Source organism: Dreissena polymorpha, chromosome 10 (genome assembly GCF_020536995.1).
Source record: "Dreissena polymorpha isolate Duluth1 chromosome 10, UMN_Dpol_1.0, whole genome shotgun sequence".
NCBI classification, from domain to species: Eukaryota; Metazoa; Mollusca; class Bivalvia; order Myida; family Dreissenidae; genus Dreissena; species Dreissena polymorpha.
In genome coordinates, this window is record NC_068364.1 from 81,761,013 (window position 1) to 81,785,666 (window position 24,654).

The following is a 24,654-nucleotide window of genomic DNA, read 5'->3' on the forward strand; positions in this document are numbered from 1 at the left end:
AACAAAGTAAAAAATTTCCTGTTGTATACATTCATATATAGACAAGAACACTTAACATAGTAGATTATAATTATCTTTATAATCTTCACACTATTTCTTGTACAAATTAAAATATTGTCTTTTCTAAATAAATTCTTCTCTATAGTGTCAATGACATGTACACAAGAGCTTTATTTCATATATTCCACAAATATTCTTTTCGGGATTTGCAGAAAGTATTCATGTGCATCAAGTTTTCTTGTCTGATCATGATCATACATTGTCATTAATGTTTGTTGTTCAGTTGTTTGTAGTTCTGACTGCCAGTTTGTGTTGAGTTGTGTTTGTCTTGTGGAATTTGAATGAAACCTTGACAACATATATTTGCTCCAATATTTTAAATCCAGTTAAGTCTTCACAATTTTGACATACTAACGTATTGTAATGTTTCAGCTCAGCACTCTTATCATATTAGTATGTAGTTGAATATGTATTTTTCATTTTGTGTGAATTTTTTCTATATTGCAAAGCATTTTGTTCAGTATTTATATTTTGTACAAGCATGAGGTTTTTCAGTTACCATGACAACCCTGTCACGGTCAAATCAAGTCAGTCTGGCTTTATTTGATGTTGTTATCACAGCACCAGCTGTCAAGGTCAAATCAAGTCAGTCTGGCTTTATTTTTGTTGCTGTCACAGCACCAGTCAGTAATTTCTTCATTTCCTGCAACTCACAGCAGCACTGATTATTACACACTGTTGCTTTCTAAAGTTTCTTACAAATTTTAATTGTGATCAAAGAGCGAGAGTTTTTTGTTGTTGTTTTTTTTTGCCTTATTGCATGGTTTATGTGAGATTCATGATTGTGTTATATAGCATGATGCCCTTATTGTGAACAAATTTTAGGGGAAAAAAATCACAATGTTTTGAATGACCATTTTCATTTGCAGATGTAATTTATTTTAGTTTAAATGTTATTCATTAATATAATCCTGACATAGAGTGGGCCAAAACGCGATGGTCCCAGTTATAAGGTTAGGCTTGTAGATTAATTCTTTGTTTTATAAACATTATATATATGTATATATATGTGTGTGCATATAAATGGTTTAGAATGGGATAATTCTGTACCAAATTTATTACTTGCTTGATATTCACATTGGATTAAAATTGTGCAGTAATAGTAATTCATATTCCATTGTTTGTACATTATAAGGTTCATTTTTGTTTTGATTTATTACGTGATTACATTACTTGTTTTCTTTATTTTTCAATATTTTGTATTAAATTTTCGTTAAATTTCTCATTAAATTCATGTTAGAATATATTTCAAACATTTTTATCACAATAGTGTCCTTAATATAGAATGATATTAAAGCAAATTGGGACTTAAGACAGTACATGTATATAAGATTGAGATCTTAGAGGATGTTATTCTCTTAATGTCAATATGAACTAGATTTAGTTTTTTTTGTTATAAATATTGTATATTTTAAATGTATAAAGTATAATGTTTCAATATATTTACACATATATTATTATGTATTTATGTAACATTCCGTTATGCAAATTGTTATTCTGAATGCATTGCATCATTTTTTGATATGTAGATATCCATTTTTGCTAACATTTTTAAGAATAGAGATAGTAAATTGTAAACACTGCAATACATGACTGGGTTTTTTTAGCACGTAGTCTAATTACAATACAACTATTTTTTTGCCTGTAGACATGAACTTACTGAGTCAGTTTGAAAGACAACTGTGTTGGTAATGATTTGCAGAAAGGTCAATTTAGAAAATTAACTCCCTTTACTGTAATGCAATATAGGTTTTTGGAGTGAATTAAGATTGTGACTTTCATTTGGAATGCAATAAATGATAACCTGTCTAGATGTGTGTTTGTTTTACCTGCATGCACAGTGAACATAAGCGTTGTAACCTTATGGCCTTGACACCTCATGCTTGAAGATATTAGTCAGTTGCAAAGGTCGTGCTCCCATCTTGCAGTATTGCGATATATGAGTCGCGTTCTAAGAAAAATGGGCATAATGCATGTGTGTACAGTGTCGTCCCAAATTAGCCATTGCAGTCCGCACAGGCTAATCAGGGACAACACTTTCTGCTTTTATGGTATTTTTCGTTTAAAGGAAGTCTCTTTTACACGAAAATCCAGTTAAGGCAGAAAGTGTCGTCCCCGATTAGCCTGTGTGGACTGCACAGGCTAATCTGGGTCGACACTTTAGGCACATGCATTATGCCCAGTTTTCTCAGAACACGACTCTATTAGTTATACTGAGTGAAATGCTTGTATTCCCATGCATGGCTTTATCAACAAAATGTCCTGCAACACAGCCTATGCATGACAATTAGAAATAATATTTGCAAAGGTAAACATTTCTGCAAAAATTGGATTGAATTTCTGCAAATGATGCAATATAGGAAATGCTTATTTTTGGGGCATGTAATTGAACCAAAAAAAATTGAAATGATTTAGTTCTAGTTGCTACAGTGTTGAATAACAAACTTAAATTGAATTGTTAAAATATACAGTATTCTCTATGTGTTCATCAGACAAATACTGAGAATAAAGTATTAAAAAATTAATATGGCAATTAAGAACTAATTAATGGTCAATACCCCTTCTATAATAAGCTATTAACTCCAATAAAACTCTGGCCTGGTAAGAATGCAAATAACTACATTCCACAGACGGCTGTTAACTTTAATAATGTTTACATTAACCCCATACATATCATTATTTTAGCAGCTACTTGACATTATGTTGGTCATTTTGTGGTCAGTTTTCACATACCGAGATTCGCTAATAAGCTACATAAATTCAGCCTGTTTAGATGAAATTAGGATACCGGTAAATGGGATGTGAACTATTTTGGTTAAATATTCAAGTTGTTGTTGTCCAAATGTTTTTGAGTTGAAACAATCACAAATGTATCATGATTAAATCAGGAACTTAAAAAGTACCACTGAAACTAACACATAAGCAAAAAATATTGTGGAGTCTTCCAAAAAAATATTTTAATACACACATAACATACTTTCTGAAATATGAATGGATTGAAAGTTAAGTTAAATATTGGATTGGTTTAATTTTTTTCTCATCTAAAATTTGATATAGATTCAGGGCAAACAGACATTACATTTTAATGTACACTAGATACAGAGCAAACAGACATTACTTTTTATTGTACACGGACTTGTAGTAAATACTATTAAGTTTATGAACGAGGTGTTTTGTGAATGATATCTTTTGTGTTCTTCTTAAATATCAAGATCAGAAGAGATCATTAGTAATTCATGGCATGCACAAAGCTTTATAAATACCCAACAATAAGACCGAAGTTATGAATACAGCTACCATCGTCATTGTTGAACTTTTCGCTTTAAAAGAAGAATTTAACACTAAGAAAACCTATTGAATTAAAAATCAGCCGTTGTGCTTAATAAATGGACAACTGTAATAATTTCACATAAAGAAAAACATTATTGTCACCTATGCAACAGTGATTCACATAAATTTGATTGCTTTGCAAAAAGCAAATGTTTAAAGCTTTAAAGAGTCTCCTTGAAAAATAGTTTATTTAATTCCTTAATAAAATGGCTTTAGCAAACAATTGAGGGAATATTTGAATTGTTAATAAAACAAGCTCAAGATCACATAATACCTTGTTGTTTGTACATTGCATTATCCTCTTACAACTATTAAACCTATGGAACAAAGCTCAAATGAAGTGCTAATGACTGAGGACAGTAAAGACCATGCACTGAACATGATCCCTCCTTTGTAGATTGCAATAAAATCCCACCTCAGTTTCATGGGGCAAACAATGGAAAATCGTACACCACAACTACTCCAAAACCCTGAACAAATGAATCAATGCCCTGAAGTAAATGGTATTGTTGTGCGTACATGCACAGCAATGGTAAGTGAAACATAACTCACATAGCAAAGTCTCCCAGTTTACAACAAACACAGATTATGAATGTGTCAAGCTGTTTGCAGGGAGGGGCCTATTTTCATGTTGACCAAATTTGACCTTTGACCTCGCATGCATCATCCGAATGGAGGATTCCCATTGGCCAAAAAGAAGATGGGGACTGGTTTATAAATATTCATGTAGTAGAAATGATTTAAGTTTAAATAACTATATGTTTAAACATTTGAATAAGAAACACATTGTAATTATGGTACAATTTAGACTAACTGCAACTAAATACCTTAGCTGCTTATGTTTACCATTAACACAATTTTGCGAGTTTATGTTGGCTTTTTTGTGTATTATTCTATTGTTTTGAGCATTTGGTGTTTTTTGTTTGTTAATTGATACAAATAATTTATTAATTTTTTGTTGGTATTTATTAATATGCAATTTATTAATATGGTGTTATTTTAACTCGGGGGTTTTGGAACTTTTATTTTCATAAATAAAAATATACCTATACATTTCTTGTTTAGCAATGCTAAAATAATAAGTTGGTTTGCAAGTTATGCATGTTTTTATTCTGATTTTGCATCTTGGAATGAGAGTTTTTACATTACAACATTTTACTAGTTTTGTATAATTTTGTTGTTTGTATACAAACAGTTTTATTTTAATTATTTGTCTTTATATAATGCACTATTTGGCTATACATTTTTATCCATTTTCATTATTCTCATTAGAATTATATGCTGTATGTTTTCAACTTGTACCAGCTTATTTATATCAGTATAATCATTGTCGTTGTCATCATCATCATCATCATCGTCATAATGATCATCATCGTTCACCTCATAATCCCCATTATATCCATATTTCTTCCTCACTAACTACCTTACATGCTGTGTGAGTAGACCAGAATGTTCACTAACTGATTCATCTTTGTTGATAACCATTCAACCATCTAAGGTATGCTGTTCATTTTGTTTACCTATAGTTAATCCTATTTAATCCTCTTTATGTATAATATTGTGCAGTAATCATGTTTTGTAGAACAAGGGAGGTAACAATAACTGCTTTAATGTAACTGTTTGCAAAGTTATCTTTTCTTTATTTAAAGCCTCATACAGAGTCATTTCAGTTAATTTCTTATATCTATGATAACAATGCATTTTTCAATTATGGTTGTTTTATGATAACGTCTTACATTAAAACTCATATACATATATATCCCATCATAAATTGTAATTGGTTTTGAATGAAAATGTTGCATTTCAAACATACTTATACTTTCAAATGTTGTTCTGATTTATCATGTATGTAATACATGACAGTTTGTCAAAGTATAAAATAAATACATTTTTTTCTTCTGTTTCTTTCAGCACCTAGACCAGAATCCCCAGTTTCAAAAGGTAATGTTACATCACTATTTTCTTGTTACCTTCTATCATTTTGTTCAAATTAGCATCCAACAAAACAACAAAACAAACAATTTGCAATTTTATGATTCATTAAAACCACTTTCCAATCTTAAAATATACCTAAACAGAGAACTAATTTTATGCTGAACCCTGTTCTGTGTTTGAATTCCTATCAGCCGGTTTTTTATCTCAAAGTATGTTAAAACTTGGTGCACATGTAACATGAACCTCTTGTTCAATTTATCAGTATTGTTTCACAGCAACTATTCTGTGTTATTTTAATTTCTAAAGAGAGTTTACTGTTCAATAACCAAGGAGAATCTGAAAAGACAAAGAATGAGTGTAAAACAATAGAGTCATAACTGAACTATGACATTTAGATAAGCCAGTGACAAAAATATTTTAAAATAATAATTTGTTGATTTTGTTTGTGTTCTCTAGTGTTCTTATTTTGTTTTCATGCAAAAAAAGATCATTTCATAAAGTCAACTTGGTTTAGATGTGTAAAAAATGAGATGGATTTGATGTAACTAAACATAATTTATTGGCAAAGCAAAACTGCTTACAGAAATGTTAAACTAACCTGACATGGTTAAGGCGGATTAATTAAGGATTATGTGCCTTATCTTGGCCTATTATTGACTTAATTCTATAAATGATCTTTTAATAATGTAATATCTGTATTAACACATCATGATTTCAGTCTGGATATGTTTTATGTTATGATATATGGAATTATGGACATGTTAATTTTTTATGCAAAATGAATGGACAAACAATTCAAGGCAAAACAAATGAGGTGATACCAAAAAGTGCATGGTAGTGCGTGTGTGCAAAATGAATGGACAAACAATTCAAGGCAAAATAAATGAGGTGATTCCCGAAAGTGCATGGTAGTGCGTGTGTAATCTAATACAAAATATGAAAACGTAATGAATGAATACGTAATGAGCGTAATAAAAAAAGTGTAAATAATTTAAGGCGATGGTTGACTTTTGAACTGTACAAATGTACACAATTTTTTTAATTGTACAAATGTACACAATATTGGAGTTGTTGCTATTGTTATGACTGATAAGCACATCATGGTGTCTAGTAGTAGATTTAGTCCCGTGCACATCACCATTTTCTGCAATGTAAAAATCCAGGACATTATCTTGGAATATGCTAACAAACGTGGTAAGAATGTTTATTCTAAATGTGATCAGTGCTTATAGAATTTTCAATTCCATGCAGTGCGAGGTGATTTTTTTTTCAACTGCATGCATTTGTATATAGGTACAGCAGTTTCACATGCAAGCCTCAAGACATGCAATTAGAGCTGCTCGATTAAATTTTAATTGGATCCCAAGATTATAGTATTGTTTTACGGTAAATACTAAATGACATGCGTTTAATTGTGTGACTTAATTTTGCAGTAAGCCAATACTGTTCTGTAAAATCCTGTTAATGTATGCCATATGTTAGTATGGTATTGATATTGTAAACAATCAAGCTAGGAATCTATCAAAGAACAAATTCACTAATTTATTTTACAAATCCAAGTAATGTATTTATTTATTTTCTTGGTCATCAAGACAGAATTTCAGTCCTATTTCAGTCCTACAGTGGATGCTTGCGAGAAAGTTAAATAAACATATTAACCTTTGTTTTTAGCTCTATTGGCCGAAGGCCGGAAGAGCTAATGTCATGGCGTGGTTTCTGTTGTCTGTCCGTCCGTCCGTGCGTTAGACTTTTTCTAGTTTACGCGATTAAGTCCACAGTTTTCATCCGATTCTTTTCAAACTTGTTCAGTGTCTTTATATTAATGAGGACTCGAACCCTATTGAAAATGGGTTACATCAGAGTAAAAAGTCCAGAATTATCTCCCCTTGAATTTGAGAAAATTGAGATAAGGCTTGTTTACGCAATAAAGTCCACAGTTTTCATCCAATTATTTCTCAACTTGCACAGTGTCTTTATCTGAATGATGAGTCAAACCCTATTGAAAATGAGCAATATCGGAGTTATAAGTCCAGAATTATCTCCCCTTGAATTTGAGAAAAAAATGAAAATTCAGTTTTTTTATGTGATAAAGTCCATAATTTTCATCCAATTCTTGGCAAACTTGCACAGTGTCTTTGTATCAATGAGGTCTCAAACCCTTTTTTAAAAAGAGCAATATCGAAGCAATAAGTCCAGAATGACTTCCCCTTGAATATGAGAACATTTTGAAATCCTGCTTGTTTACGCAATTAATTCCACAGTTTTCATCCAATTATTTCCAAATTTGCACAGTATCTTTATATCAATGAGGACTTGAACCCTATTGAATATGAGCAGTATCAGAGAAATAAGTACACCATAATCTCCCCTTGAATTTGAGAACATTCTCCTTGTTAGTGCGATTAAGTACACAGTTTCCATCTTATTCTTTCCAAACTTGCACAGTGTTTATAGCAGTAGAGCGATTCAGGCCCTCATGGGCCTCTTGTTAAGTTGTACAATGCTATGAAACAATTTCTTGTTGTTATTCCAATTCATTTTAACCTCCAGATACTGAAGAAGTTGAGAAAAGGGAGACTACTGCAGTTATCAAACCGGATGGCAAGAAACCTGAATTTGTTCTCAAGATCAAGACCCAGACTGTAAGTCATGCATGAAGACTGGGCATCCACAATAATACATTTGGGCTGTGCTCTGTGGAAAGGGGTTTTAATTCATGTGCATAACGTGTCGTTCCACATTAGCCTGTGCAGTCTGCACAGGCTAATCAGGGACGACACTTTCCGCCTACACCTGATTTTTGCTTAGAAGAGAAATTCTTGTAACGAACAATATCATTGAAGCAGGAAGTGTCGTCCCTGATTTGCCTGTGCAGACTGCACAGGCTAATGTGGGACAACACTTTATGCACATGCATTAAACCCCCTTTTCACAGAGCACGGCCCATATTGAGACTTCATAAATGGTTGTATCCCCTGTGTTACATAATCTTGACAATTTGAATTTAATTCTATAATTCATTATAGTACATGTATAACTTCGTATAATTTAAGCTACTTTTGAAGAAGAAAACAAGTTAATTTGATAAAAAGTACAGTACCATATAAACTATGTTTCTCAAATTCCAACAACAGATTGGAATTTTAAGATGGCCCTTTTAAATAGTAACGTCAATTTCAGCTTGGGATTCAAGTTTCAAGGTAGATTTCATGACAGTATTGTACCGTATTGGCCATTTTAAAAATGTAATCCCATTTCAGTTGGAGGAGGGAGATGAGGTTGATTTCAACTGTGAGGTGGTGGGTGAACCAAAACCCGACATCAAATGGCTCTACAACGGCCAAGAGCTACGCCAGGAGGGGCGGTACATGATCTTCGAACAAGAGTGCCTTCACCACCTTGAGATCACAGACATCAACCCCCAGGATGCTGGTCAGTACCTCGTTCAGGCTACAAACAACTTTGGCAAAGCCACCTGCCAGGCCGAGCTTCAGGTCCTTCAGAAACCAAAGGAGCAGGTGCAGAAATTGGAGGCACCAAAGTTCACCATTGAGATTCAGACAGTTGAGGCCACTGCTGGTGAGAAGACTTCATTCTTCTGCAAGGCCAAGGGAAATCCTCGCCCAGAGATTCTGTGGTTCAAGGAAGACAAGGAAATAACGAAATATGACAATAGATTCACAATTGAACATGGAGTTGAAGGGGATTCCTCGTTACTAATTATAGAAGTCCTCCCGGAGCATGATGGGAAGTACATGGCTGAGGCTCGAAATGAGGCTGGTAAAGCCACTTGCAAAGCTGAACTCTTTGTACATGGTATGGACTTGAGCATGTTCTATTCTGATAATGGTTCTCTTCTGATTAATATAATTCTTAACTTTGGAAAATTGTAGAGCATATGAAAGCACATTTGTTAAGATAATGATTTTTATGTCCCCCACCACTATAGTGGGGGACATCTTGTTTTGCCCTGTCTGTTGGTCTGTACGTTGGTCTGTTGGTTTGGTCAAACTTTAACATTTGCCATAACTTTTGCAATATTGAAGATAGCAACTTCATATTTGGCATGCATGTGTATCTCATGGAGCTGCACATTTTGAGTGGTGGAAGGTCAAGGTCATCCTTCAAGGTCAAAGGTAAAAAAAAATAAGTCAAAGAGGCGCAGAAGGGGACATAGTGTTTCTGACAAACACATTTCTTGTTCAATGAGTTTCTAAAAAAAAAAGTATTTGTTATAACCTTGAAAAATAGAAACAATTTTTGTTCTTAAAAATAAAAAAGATTTGAAAAATAAATAATGCCCATTAAATGAATTTGACAACAATGTAAGATGCCTGTGTATTTCTCTAGATAAAGAAGATGTGTACAAACCTGAGATCATCAAGTCTCCCACAGAGGTGGTTGCTAGGGAACACGAGGTCGCAAAGTTCCTTGTCAAGGTCGTTGGTATGCCAACACCTACAGGTGAGGCATTGTGTACCATTTGGTGTGAAACCTATGCATACCCTATGATTGATCAGAGAAAGGCTTATTGAATATACATTTTAATTAATTTGTGCATAGTGTGCATAAAATATTAAATTGCACACAAAGCTTTATAATTTGTTAGATAGGTAAATAATTCTGAAAAAAACTTAGAATTTTGTAATTATAGTTTGATTATTATTGTACTTTAGGTGTGCATTTAGGGTTGAGGAAATTGTTATTAACAATATTCACAGTTTTGAATGGTATTTTTGCTTTAAGAATGTAAATCATGTCATAATGTTTATCAAGGAAAGACATTTATATAAAGAGTAATTTTAGAAGAGGACCCCATTTTCATTACGTTTTGCTTGTGTTTACTGTCATTATTTGCAAAAAGACTAATTGTAGTTATCCATAATTTCTAAAAGTAAAAATTGTGTAAGAGGTTAACATTTCTATGTGCCTAGCTCTGACAAAATGGGGTTTAAAGCATGTGTGTAAAGTGTCATCCCAGATTAGCCTGTGTAGTAAGCTAGTATAAACTTGATTTTTGCTAACAGGATACAAAAAATAATGTAAAAACAGAAAGTGTCTTCCTTAATTAGCCTGTACAGACTGCATAGGCTAATCGGACATGGCGTTTTGCGCAAATGCATTAAGCCCCATTTTCCCAGCGTAAGGCTTATAGTATACATGTATATTAGTTTCAAATAGTTACTGACTCAAGTCTCACTACATTCATGCATATTCAGTGACCTGGATGAAGGATGACATGCCTCTCGATGACTCGGACCTCTACCACATTGAGAGCTTCGGGGACACGTACTGCTTTGAGATTAAAGACTCAGGAATTGAGGATGCAGGCATTTATGTGTGCGTCGCCACCAACGATGTAGGAAAAGACGTCCGCGAAATCCCACTGGAGGTCAAAGGTCAGTATTTTCTTCAAGGTTGTTTTGTATTTATTGGTGTGCACTGGTTTCTTATAGGTTAGTGAGTGATAGAGTTATAGGTGTATTTATATTCTTTATATTCTCTATTCATTACTTTCATTTTAGTGATAGTTTTAGGAGAATATATGATTCCATCAATATGGAACTTGCTGATTCAGATATTTATTACACTGCTTTTCCTTCATCACCACTTGCAAATGGAATTTCAATTTTGTCATTATTGAATGCACTTCGTTTATCATTGAAACATTAACTGTGCGTTGATTTCCGTTTGAAAGGTGTTTAAATTAGTCTTTGATTGGCTCTGATGTTAGAAAAAAAAGGAATTAAACAAAATTAGCATTAAGGAACATTTTTAAGCAATTATGTGACATTGGCGATGAAGGAGACTCTGGCTTTCCCTAACATTATAATTCGGGGTGTTCTGTACAACTCCTTAATATCAGAGATAGTTAATTCCTTGAAATAAAAATACTGTTGTGCAATAAGTAAACCTGTACTTATAAAACATCACAATATATTTTTTTTACATGAGACATGTTGAATGACTTTCTACATGCTGACGTTTGTCTTGTCTGTACTTTATGTGTGGAAGCTTAAATCTTAAATCGTGGCTTCGTTACACATTGTTATCATATCATATCGTTTCCTGTGAATGTCACCCGTGTATCTTGCTTAAATCACAAATAATCTCATGTTCATAGCTGATGTACTTATATCCAGTAATATACTTGTGTCTTGTAATAAATTAGATTAACGTAAACATAATTGTTTCATATATTTATGTTGTGGATGAAATACAAATGAATACAAAATGATTCAAAATATATTACAATATAGGTTAAAAGTTTCTGACCCTTTATGACTTATTGCATGTACTTTGCAATGAAATTATAATTGTGTCTGGTATTATTCATCAATGTTTGAATAAATATAAACTATTACTCTTCATTTAAAGGTGTTAATATATCAAATTTTGTAACTCCATTAGGAGAGTACGAAGTAAAAATAGAACCACAGGAGGGTATGTATAATATGCTGTCATACTATTACGCTAAAAATATTGTCATCAGCTCTCAGTGTTGTGGCGTACATGTTTATTAAATGTATGAATGTACGTTAATGAATGTTTTAGCCCAGTCACTCAAAATGTAGTTTTAACTAATGCAAATGAATATGTAGCTTCATTTAGTAGTCTTGAACATTTTACCTAAAGCGTTATTATTTGAAGAAATTGGGTTAAAACGTTTTGACATCTGTTAACATTCTGAGCCTATGAGAGGAATCAATTAAGATATTGTAAGTCCTATTTTATGAAGAGCTTTTTTTCTACCCAAAATGGCAGCATAAAGTGGGATACAATTATCTTATTTATCTTATCTGATATTCTTTTGTCCATTGAGAACAATTCTGGAAAATGACTTTGACACATGTCAAGACACAAATATTCTGCATTAATATAGTTTTTATTTTTTCAGACTCACTGTATTATAAGAATTTACACAGTATACATTGTGCAATAGTTTATAAGAAAATAGTAGTTATGACATATGTGTTTATTATTAATTGCAAGGAACGATAGCAAAAAAGCTCTATATGTGACTTCTGTTGGATGACTGAACTTATGCGATTCTTTTTTTTTTTAAACACCATGGTTGTGGTTGAACTATACTCTGATTATCAATTATCCTGAAGCATTTTCCCATTGATAAAAGTGTTAAGTTATCATATAAAAATAAGCATTTTTCAAAGAATGTTAATTTCATACACATCATACAGAAAGGTTATGTATATATTTTTAATATTCAGATATGCACGTACAACAGAATGTACTTATTATGTATGCCGTTTATTTTATCATTAACAAGATTTTTTTAGCTCAGCGTTTTCGGAGAAAACCGGAGGTATTGTCATAGCCAGCTCGTCGTGTTGTCTGACGTCCGCCGTCCGCGTCGTGCTAAAACCTTAACATAATGGCTCTAAAATCAAAGTGCTTCCACCTACAACTTTGAAACTTCATATGTAGATGCACCTCAATGAGTTCTACACGCCACACCCAATTTTGGGTCACTAGGTCAAAGGTCAAGGTCACTGTGACCTCTAAAAAAACAACATTCTAACAAGCTTTCATTTAGTCAAAAATGCACCCGTAGCCAAGCGTGGCACCCGTTATCGATGCTCTTGTTGTTACATGTAATAGTAATTGAGTAAATAAAAATATACTCCTTAATTTGTGTGCATGCAACCTTTAGGTTTTTTGTCATTTTGGTCATGTTTGATTTCTAGATATTAATATGCTGATCATGATGTCATACTCATTTACCGGTATATCCTTATTTTAGTCTATCCAGAACAAGATTATCATATAGTGTTGGTCAATATAATCTCTCACATAGTTTGAAAAAGGCAGTACTCTACATAATTGTGTTAATGTGAACTATTTCTTATCATAAGCAATTAGTTGTCGAATGCATTTAAGTAAATTTCGTGTTTTTAACTGTCAAAAACGATTGAGGTAAAAGAGATGAACCATTTTTGTTAACAAGCTGTTGTTTGATTGCTCTCCATTAAATGTTATACATTATTTAGTTATGTAGCAGATTAACCTTAATGTCCTACTATATTTCTTAATTTAATTGATTTAATTGATTGTTTTGCCCAGTCAAAGTTACTTAAACTGAAATTATTAAACTACGGCACATAATTAAGGTCTTATTAATTGATTGTTTTGCCCAGCCAAAGCTACTGAAATTATTAAACTACGGCACATATTAACATTATTACACTACGGCACATAATTGTGGGAGGTTGCATGATAAGGTAGTTAGGTTCCAGTTACATTATTGCTATGTACATGGAACATCTGGACATTCAATCATTAGCTTTGCATGATCGCTTAATCAGTTCATTAATTTCTTTAGTCATGTGCTTAAATGTTGAGAAAATGTGTATATTAAAGTACTGACATCATTTTAAAAGTACAAATGTTCCTTTGATAAGCATGCATTGACAGGAGTTTTCATTAAACATATATCATTTTAAATTCTTAATTTGGAATTCAGTGTTTTCATTTCTTTGCATATCATGATGGGATTAATGATTATCAGTACATGTATTGCCATATGACTTACAGTTGAAATTCATTGAGTATGTTTAACATCCAAATTATCAGTCACAAATTGTTAATACCCCAGGGACCATATTCAACACAGGGATGCATAGACTAAGTCTAAAAATAATGAAGAATATTCTTAAAACTGGAATGTTTTAGAGATACTTAAAAATGAATATAAACGTGGCATTTCACATCTATAATTTCAACATCCGTTATTTAGAAAGGTTTAACCCTTTGCATGCTGGGAAATTTGTCGTCTGCTAAATTGTCGTCTGCTCAATTTGTATAATGAGCATTTTCTTCGATTTTTTTCAAAGAATACTATCAGAATAGCAAACAGTTTGGATCCTGATGAGACGCCACGTTTTGTGGCGTCTCATCTGGATCCAAACTGTTTGCAAAGGCCTTTAAAATTCGGTTCCGGCACTGAAAGGGTTAACATAAACATTAATTTTAGCCTGTTTATGTTCCAACTGTGAACTATGTTTTTTGGGGCGCTAAGTCTATTCATTATTCTTAAGTGTAAGATTTGGTTTTTTGAATACGTGCCCTGGTATTGTGTCAAGCTACAATGTTTTACAATGCCGTAAATTCAACCAACCCAGATTCAAAAGTTGCAAATCATCCAATTTGTTGGTAAACCATAAATTCGCATCATTTTTGTGTCAAATCCATTAACTTACTCACTATGACAACCAAAAAATTCATTATGTCTCGCTGTGTGTTGTAAAGTTGCAGATGTTGTTAACAATTCGGAAACAAAACAAATTTACAACTCATTAAAAAAAAACTTGTTATTAATATATACAATTTTACACATTTGCTTCTGTGTTGTATTGCAGCAGTAAGAGAGGATCGTATCACGGAATCCCCTCTCGTTCTCCGATCACAAGAACTGTCAATGCCACCTGAATTTACGGAAACTCTTCAACCACAGGTATGCACAAGTTACGGCCCTTGGTATTGCCAGTATTTTACTGAAGCAAACAAAAGACTTTTAACCTTTTACCACTTAGAAACGTATTTTGACACATTTGTAGTACAAAAGAAAGTTATATTTAATTAAATACCTTTCTTACTAAATTCATATTTTAAAAGCTTTGTTTCCATCCCTTTGATACTGATGAGCAGCAAACAGCATAAATCCTGAACAGACAGGAGTTACTTGAAGGCTGTTCTGGTTTTATGCTGTTTGCACATAGCCTTTTTCACTTTGCCTTTGAGTGGGAAAGGGTTAACAGCATTTTATCTATGACGAAGTAGGGCTCTCACAACAACTATAAAACTGGGGTTGAATTTGTTACAAGTTCTGAGACTTGGGAATGAAAATGAGACACACATCAATTTGTTTATTTCCATTTTGCTTTGTTTGTTTCTTGTTTCTTGACTGAAATAAGTGACTTTGAACAGATATAACAAAAACATAAAGTGACCTTTCATAGTTTTTAGTTGACAGCCTGCTATAGAATGCTTAGAGACATGATGGCCTTATGAATGTTCATTGTGTTTTTATCAGACTGCCATGGAAGACAAACCAATGACCTTGACCTGCAAGGTGACAGGCCTGCCTCGCCCTGAAGTCACATGGCTAAGGTAGGGTATTACAAAGGAGTTTCTTTCGGGGATAACTGGGGTATATGCATGTGTGTGAAGTGCTGTCCTAAATTAGCCTGTGCAGTTTACATGCACTGTTACATATCAGCAGAGATGGCAAAGAGTAAAGCTAAATATTTCTTATCTATTATTTTCTGACGTTTGCAAAAAATGTTAAAGCAAAGACACTAACAAGTAATTTTACATTGCAAATTTTAATGTAAGTAAACAATTTATAGACACAAACTTGACATTAGGACAAGAATAACCAAGAAATCAAAACATTGATATAATGGTAAAAGTTTATGAATGTCAAGTCACTCTTTCCAATCTATATAGTGTACATTTTAATAAAATCTATATGAAACAAACCTAAATGGTCTCATAATTAGCTTGGCTTTCAGTAGAACCAGTAACTGTCATTAAAAGTGTGCACAGAATGTTGTTTAAAAATCACACTAATAATACATAATTTAAGTATTGATTCTTGTGTTTTTCCAAATAATACGAAATTCAAATCAAATTATTGGTTGTAAAAGCAACTCATTTTCTTACATAATTTTAACACAGAGATGGCAAGGAGATCATCTCGACCCCGGGTGTCAAGCAGTCTTACGATGAAGACACAGCCACCCTGACCATCAGCAAGATGACCATGGACCAGGATGGAGAGTACAAGTGTGTCGCTGTCAACTCCGCTGGCACTGCAGAAACCTTCACAAACGTCACTGTTGAAGGTGAACTTTGTTGGATTTAAATTGGCCGTGATGTTAAGCCAGAATTTTTAAGTTTAATTTTATATCTTGTCAATTTCTTAACTGTAAGTAACTGTGAGCAGCATTTTAAAGTGTATGTTTCATCATATACCTGCCTTAAGAAAAAAATATAGAAAAACATGTATTAAGAATGAAAAAAAAAAAGATTATAAATAAAAAATACATCAGACCTTTATAATTATAGCACATTGTAATAATAATTTATGACAACACTGTATTTATATAAGTCGTTAATTTCAATACAAACATTTGTTTCACAGGTAAAATGGAAGCCCCTGAATGGACGCGGCCCCTGTCTGACAGGGAATGCCGTGAGGGCAGACCAGTGAAGTTTGAGTGTGCGGTCAAGGGCATTCCCAAACCTGATGTCAAATGGTTAGTTACTGGCCTCATGGCATCAAGCACTCTTCACATGGCAGTTAAATATTAGGTTTAGTCTTGACTCTTGAGTATTGAACCGATGAAATTCAAAGCTTTAATATGACAAGCCTTTTCATTGGTCAATATTTTAAGGTGAGATTTAGAAGTTCCTTGCTGTAATCTGACACAACTCAGTTGATTGACTTATAAGCTTGCATAAAATCAATTGACTTTATAACCTGACTTCATTATTTAAATTATACTACACATTTAAATTGTATGCTCGGTTTCTTCTTTTATCATTTCCTTAACTGAATCATTGAGGTATTGAATTACTGAAAGTTATTGTTTACAGTAAAAAGGTGTGATGGTGCCCAATATCATTGATAATGTACTGTTTTAATTCAGTAAATAAGGATGAAGTATTGTACTATTTTGGTTTTTTACTTCAATGGCATTTGAAGCAAAAACTGTAAATCACAATCTGCAGTACAAGGATGAGACAGCTAAAGGTACATTTTGAAACACGATTATTATTTCAACAAGAAGTTTTTTATTGTGCATTATAATATAAGAAACAGTTAAACCACTCTTGTAAGTCACTTAAAGGCTAAAAGGCTTGAACTTGTGTTTACTCTTTTGAAATTAGTCTCAGGCTATTACAAGTAAAGACATTTTTACATTAAAAAACAAGTATATATATTGCTAAACTGATATCTACTTTATCCTTTTACAAACTGAAAACATTTTATTGTGCAAAACGCAGTACTTATTCTACATACTGGAATGGCAAACACCTTGATTTGAATAGTAACATTATGTAAATAAACACATTTTAGGTAGAAGATAAAACTGGAATATCAGAGTACCCAATTTGTTGAGAGTGTGACGTGCCCTTTATTGGGAATCAAAGTGTCTACAACATCATGCATACTACCTTTTGGAACATGCCCTATCTACTAAAAGAAAAAGCTGGTCAAGCGTTTCAAGCCCTCAAATTTGCACAAGTTTCAAAGCGCATAAATATAAATATAAATAATTTCTCCAATTCCAGGTTCATCAACGACCAGCCAATAGAGACCGGTCTCAAATTCCACACAGACCAACGTAAGGGATTTGCCGGAGACATCACGCACAGTCTCAGTATTGACAATACGGAGGTCGACTATGCTGGCAAGGTCAAGGCCGTCGCAACAAATAAAGCGGGTCAGGTGGAAACCACGGCAACGCTCACTGTCGAAGGTTGGTGTAGCTAATTAAATAAGGCTTTAATCCTTATTTTTAAAGCTAGTCATGAAAATAACTATAAAAAAATGTGTGAACATGTATCTGCCTCTTCTGTCTGTACATAATTTAACATTCTTATGTTTAAAATAAGTAAATAGTGATAAAACTACTTATTTTCTCCTTTTTGTAAGCAAATAACACTTTGTTTAGCATAGATGGTTTTAACGGTCAATTTTGCTATAAAAAAAAGCTCAATTTAAGGTTTCCTTTAATAGCTTTGTTAGACCAGCCCAGGTGAGCAACGTGGACCCCTTGATCCTCTTGATTTATTAGTGCAGCTGAATAAGTTCTTGTCAACAAAATGAAAATATGAGTCACATCATGCGAAAATGGGTCTTAAGCCATATGAGGCCAGGATAGCTCAAGACCAGCCTTCCCAATGGCTAGTTAGACCACAAAACCTTGCATGACTTGATAGCAGACAGGGTAGCTCCTGACCAAGCTGGGCATATGGTTTAAGACCCATTTTTGCAGGGTCTATATTTGCTTTTGTCCTTGCAGTTTAAGATATTTAAGCATAAATTTAGAGCCATTTATATACATAAAGAATGACAAAGTGTTTAAGTTTACATTTACTTTTGCAATATCCTTACAGAATTCTACTTAAAGTAAGCCGTACAGTTTACATTTTCTCTTATTAATTGAATAGAAAACTATGCACCATGTGGTTTAAAATTGAATTTGTTTTCTTTTTCAGAAAAGAAAGAGACTCCCAAATTTGTCAGAAAAATCGAAAATATTGACACCATTGAAAAACAGACAGTGACCTTTGAAGCAGAGGTCATTGGCAAACCCAAACCACATGTCACATGGTACTGTCATCATTCTGAAGTGTTTATATAATGTTTAATTACAAAGTAACGATTTATATTTTAAACAGTTCAAAAGTATATGTTGAGATTGGTAATAAGTCAAAATTGTATTGATTTTCAAATAGTAGTGAATACACATTTGCCAACTCAATGTATATGTGTGTTTAATATGTAAATGATTGTTTTTGCTTGTCTTATTTATGAGGATAGTTTATTGCTTGTCATTTAACAGGGGTTACTTTATTGCTTGTCATTAATATGAGAATACTGTAATGGTTGTCTTCAATATGAGGATTCTTTAATTCTTGTCTGTATAGTTGAGAATCTCGTAGTATGTGTTTTTTCAGTAAGGTTTCTTTTCAACGCTCTCATTTGTCAATTTTAAAAAACAATATATTGGATGTTTGGTGATTTCACCAGCATAAAGTGTAGCCAAATCAGACAATCACTCCCCACATATAGATGACTTTTTGTCAAAGAACACTTCCTTAAAACAGAAAATACTAATAACTGTCAAGCCACAAACTTGCTGAAATATATAGGTTTATTTTTACCACAATGCTGTTCAGAAAAACATTTTATATCTACTTTCACCCCACAGGTCTCGTGGCAACGTTGAGCTGACCAATGACATGGAAGATGTCACCATAGAGACAGCAGAGGGCGTGCACACGCTGACCTTGACCAATGTCAAGCCCACGGACGCTGCCCTCTACAGTGTGAAGGCCCACAATCCCGCTGGGCAGGCTTCTTGCAGCGCGAGACTCAAAGTTGCACGTAAGTATATCTTCTCTTGTTTGGTTTTTGTTTATCAGATCTGATATCTTTATTGTTAAATAGTCTTAAGTATATATATATATATGTATTTACCTGAACAGAAAGTTAATTATACCATGAAACTGATAACATGAAACATGGGCAATTGATTACATGTTAAAATGTTTATGATGTACATTTTATATGTAGTTATCATAAAAGTCAATTTAATGCTGAAACTGAGTAAACCAATCATGAAAAATTCATTTTATTGGAATGAGATGATAGTAAGGTAAGTAATGAAAATAGTTTTGCCAAAGTTCACCATTATTGTGGTTTATTGTCATTTGAAAAGTATTCATTCTGATGGTGTAATTGTATTAGGAAAATTAATCTTAAAGCTGCTATATTCATGGAATATAGAATATGTATTCTTTGGTCAATTTATTGTATTTTAACAATAATAAAATAAACACAGGTTCACATGTCTAACACTGCTTAAAATTAACTGATAACATTATTAACATATGTGTAACCAGCGCGCTGTAATGTGGTTATTAATTAACTGTTGTCAATTAATTAAAATCTAATATTTAAAATAAAAACTAATGATAATAATTAATTCACTCAATCAAATACAGATCAGTAACCATAAGTGCTTGAATACCAGTATGCTTCTAAAAAAAATTGTTAAGAAGATGTTAACCTCATATATAGCAGACAGTAAAAAACAAGGACATCAGTACAATATTATCAAGTACTTCATATATGTAAACGCCATTTTGGGGAACTTTCATTTGTACACCTTCATTATTCCTTATAATTAACATATGAACACGGGTATCTTAAAATATTAGCGATAAGAAAACATGATATTCCATAAAATGTGTATACATATGAATTGTTATCCCTTTTGACACATGTTCCCTTTTCTCGCTTTTAAAGCTTGCAAGGATGCTGCTATGCGCTTTGACTCTGATGCAGTAAAATCTGTCAAAGATACACAGTTCTCTGAATCAGCTGAGTTTGTTGATACTTTAGATAGATTTGACGATGATGATGATGAAGAGTTTGTTGAAAAGAGAAAATCAAAACCAGCAGGTAAACCAAGTAAGCCTACTCATGATGGTGAGCAGAATCTTACTGAAGAGAAAATGGAGAAAGAAATGTCAGAGGATAATGATGAAGAAGAAATAGAAATCAGTAAACCAGTCGTTGAAAGATCTGTTCCTACATCAAAACCATACCTTGGGGATGATGTAAAACTGTATCAGAAACCTTCAGGAGAAATCATGACAAGTGATGATTATGATCTTGACTTCTCTGTTGAAACCGATGAAGCAGTCACTAAGAGAAAGGCAGACTTGGAAGAGTCAGACTTTGAATTTGATGTTACAGTAGGTACTGTAGAAACCAAAATTGCTCTACCTCAACCCAAGAAGTTTTCAATAGATGTGGATGTGGCTGTGGAAGAAGCACCGGTACCTGAAACAGATGATCAGGACATTGAAGCTGTAACTGCAGAGATTGAAACTATTGTCGAACCCAAGAAAGCTCAAGTTGAAGAAAACAAGAAACCAGTTGCTGAAGAAATAGAAGAAGGTGTGGTTGAAAGAAAGGTAGTTCCAAAGGATGTTGATACAACTGAGAAACAACCAAGTGTACTATTAGATAACCAATCTCTACCAGTAGGTACAGAAACTGTTATATCCGAAGAAATTGATAAATCATCTGGGCAGGTACAAGGTGGGGACACTGAGTTTGATGTAGACTTTGAAGACACTGATAATGATACAGCTGATTCAGTAGAGACTGTTGTTGAATTGACAGATAAAATTGCAGATGAACGTCAGAAAACTGAACAGGGTAAGGCGTATATTGGAGCAAGTGCTATGCATAATATGACTTTAGTGGATATTTGAAAGATGTACAAAAGCATACTGCAGTCTAGTGTGACACTGATTTTGAAAATGCCTGGCGTGCAAAGCAATTTTTTATTTAAACACAATTAGCAGAAATTAACATTTTTGTTTTGTTTGCATGAGCGTGGAGTGTTTAATTAAAAATCTTTTTGGTTAAATTCTGTCAAAGAAAAATCTGTTAATCCTTTCCCAATCAGAAGAAAAGTGTAAATGTCTATGTGCAAGCAGCATTAAACCAGAACAGCCTGGGAGTAACTCGCAGTCTGTTCAGGTTTTATGCTGTTTGCTGCTCATCATTATCTAAGGGTTTGAAAGGAAGCCTTTAAGACTTGAATTTAGTAAGAAAGATCTGAAATTAAATTTAACTTTCTAACATGCATCAAAATATGTATCTAAGTAGTACAGAGTTAACTAAAGTTTCTGTTGTTTTTCTAATATCATTCAAAGCACAATCAAGCCCTGCATGCAACATGATATTATCTGTCAAAGTTGTTGTCTTGTTTTTCTTTGTACTTGTTTTTAAAATGTCTTTCACTGTTTTATCTGTAGCTTGAACTCCATATGAATTGTATTTATATACCATTAGAAATTTCATAATCTCTTATTGATCATTCTAATAATACAAAACAGTACATGTTAAGGAATTCAACATAAATATTTTCTAAATAATCTGACATCCTAGTATGTTTTCTTTATTGAAGAAATTTGCGTATACAGTTTGAGCATAATTTTGCAACTTATGCACAATTACTTTTGGTGTGTACATTACATATGCATTAAAAAGTAAATTCTGAAAATTGTTTTAAAATTTGAAAAGTTCATAAATATAGATAGTTTATGATTGACAAGATTGAATTGAAAGTAAATGCCACATTTTATGCATGGTATTGTTCATTAAACAAATGTCATGACATCTAAAGAATAACAACTTTTGGTATTTCTCTTTACATGGAAGGTGTTTCTAATTTTTTTATGTATGTGTGTGTTGGGGGGGGGGGGGGGGGTACACCCAACACCACTTTTCATTCACTCACTTTGTTGCCAAGAGTGTGCATGAGATATTAACAATAAATCTTAACTTGACCTATATATCATGTTTTTATCCAGTTTCTTCATATAACTACATTTTACCAGTCTGATTATTCATATTGGCTAGCCTATTCAACATTTTTTATTTTGACCTTTTGCTGAAAGCTCTGTTATTGTGTTATTTCTTTGCTGACCTTCGTGACTTAACCATTTCCAGCTGCGCGGCGACCAAGTTTCATGCGGAGGATGTCGGATATTCTGGCTCCAGAGAGTGGGGTGGCCAAGTTTGACTGTAAGGTGGAGGGCTTCCCTATGCCTGAAGTTAAATGGTGAGAACATCGGTTTGACAAACATTGTGAATTTTCATTGAATGACTCTCTGTTCATGGCTGTACACTGGCTAAAGTTTAATATTATAATCTATAATAAATGCCTTCATTGAAGGCAAAACATTTAATCTTGTATATATCAAGACCAATTTTAAATTCCATATGATCAAAAAATATTGAATTAAATTCTTTTAATCAGAATACAGATAACTTGAATGTGCTAAACAAGCAAACTACTTGGCTCTCTTTGTTCCATTTGTATTAGCAGTAGAACACGTTAAACTTAACGTTTTAAGGTCTCTCCTTGACCAAAAAATGCTTCTAGTATTTATTGTTGTAAGTTGCCCAGACATGTTCATGTTTCTTATTGCATAAAAAGTCTTTATATTTATACTTAAACTAGGTAACCTTAAACTTGTATGTGTATGTATATACCTTAACATGTGTAAGTCCCACAATAATAATGAAAGTCGTTATAGTTTATTTTAACATGATGACCTGTGAAGGTTATTTGCTGACCTTGACCTTTTTAGGTTCCTAAACGACAAAGAACTTGAGCCCAGTGAAACCATAATCATGGAGAAGAACAAAGATGGCACCTGCGTGTTGACCATCAAAGACGCATCCCCCGACATGCAGGGAGAGATCAAGGCCATTGCTCAGAATGCTGGAGGGAAGGAGCTTTGCTCTGCCAAGCTGGAGGTCAGAGGTCAAGCACCGACCTTTGTGGAGACTCCCATTAAGTGTACCATTCTTGAAGGTCAGTGGACATTATGTTCAGTATAAACTTGATTTGCACATTTAAAATGTGATTGTAGTTGCTGTTGGGAATTAATTTAATGGTAATGTTGGTAATTGAATATTTATTGCAAATCATGTTGTCTTCAAAAAATTTGTTCTTGTTATAAAAAGTTTTAAAGATCAAATTTTGTCATCGTTGACTGCAATCCAAATAAAATCACTTGTAAAAACTTATTAACTAGAGGTAAAGGAATAGCTGAGTTTAATTAAGAATAATTTAAATTGAGTGGATTATGATTATTTATCGAAATACACTATAAATATTTAAACTTCACAGGTGACAAAGCCATCTTCCAGTGCAAGGTCAAAGGTGAACCAAGCCCAGTGGTTGAATGGTCTAAGGGAAAATGGTCTAAACTGAAATCCTCTGACAAATGCAATATCCTAGACAATGAGCAGACTGGCGAGCATGTCTTGGAGATCAAAGACATAGTAAAGAAAGATGCTGGCACATACCAGGTCAGCGCGACCAACGAACATGGCCGAGTGGAAATTCCTGTGACCTTGATAGTGACGTCTAACCCCGAAGAGGCTGCAGACTGGAAGGCAGCCCTGAAACACAGGTTAGAAATCACTTTATTTTTATGTTCCCACAACCCTCAAAAGAATGACAGTAGGTTTATTTGGGTACTAGCTTCACTACGGATGACTGTCTGCCTTTCTTTGTCTGCTTCATTTGCTACTTTTGACCGCTTGAACATGTGCTTAATATTGCATCATGTTACATTGAGTGCTGGTTAAGAGGGGTGGGGGGGTAGAGTTCTTTGCAGCAAAATGCTTTTGTTAGAGCTTTTAGATCTATCTTGTATTATCTTAACTTACCTTTACAAATTACGAAAAAAAGTGTTGTGTAAAAATAGTTGAACTTATTTACCAATGTTTTCACGTGCAAAACCTAAGTCAAAGTGCTCCCGAATTACTTGTTATTTAGTATTTTTAGTGTGTTTTCTTATCAAAATTAGAGCTTGTCTTTGTTTTCTAATAAAATAATAGAGGTAGCCTGAGAATCGCAAAAACTAACTCAAAAACATTATTGAACACTATAACCTTTTAATGTGCAGTATATTCTCTAAATCGTTTTCCATAAGTCAACCCTTTTTTTGTTTGTTCAGAAGCAAAGTAAAAGTGAC

General features: G+C 33.3%; 1 protein-coding gene across 1 annotated transcript in view; it reads left to right on the forward strand.

Annotated features, from left to right (window-relative positions):
- LOC127847357 (titin-like) overlaps positions 1 to 24,654 on the forward strand; it is a 148,043-nt gene that overhangs the window by 28,587 nt on the left and 94,802 nt on the right. Inside the window, exons 24-39 of the mRNA XM_052379214.1 lie at positions 5,302 to 5,331; positions 7,876 to 7,967; positions 8,586 to 9,141; positions 9,676 to 9,789; positions 10,545 to 10,724; positions 11,737 to 11,769; positions 14,703 to 14,797; positions 15,377 to 15,453; positions 16,024 to 16,190; positions 16,490 to 16,604; positions 17,644 to 17,831; positions 18,574 to 18,688; positions 19,290 to 19,465; positions 22,613 to 22,724; positions 23,257 to 23,483; positions 23,802 to 24,087. Coding sequence (XP_052235174.1) covers positions 5,302 to 5,331; positions 7,876 to 7,967; positions 8,586 to 9,141; positions 9,676 to 9,789; positions 10,545 to 10,724; positions 11,737 to 11,769; positions 14,703 to 14,797; positions 15,377 to 15,453; positions 16,024 to 16,190; positions 16,490 to 16,604; positions 17,644 to 17,831; positions 18,574 to 18,688; positions 19,290 to 19,465; positions 22,613 to 22,724; positions 23,257 to 23,483; positions 23,802 to 24,087 — 2,563 coding nt within the window. The remainder of the gene's footprint in view (positions 1 to 5,301; positions 5,332 to 7,875; positions 7,968 to 8,585; positions 9,142 to 9,675; positions 9,790 to 10,544; positions 10,725 to 11,736; positions 11,770 to 14,702; positions 14,798 to 15,376; positions 15,454 to 16,023; positions 16,191 to 16,489; positions 16,605 to 17,643; positions 17,832 to 18,573; positions 18,689 to 19,289; positions 19,466 to 22,612; positions 22,725 to 23,256; positions 23,484 to 23,801; positions 24,088 to 24,654) is intronic.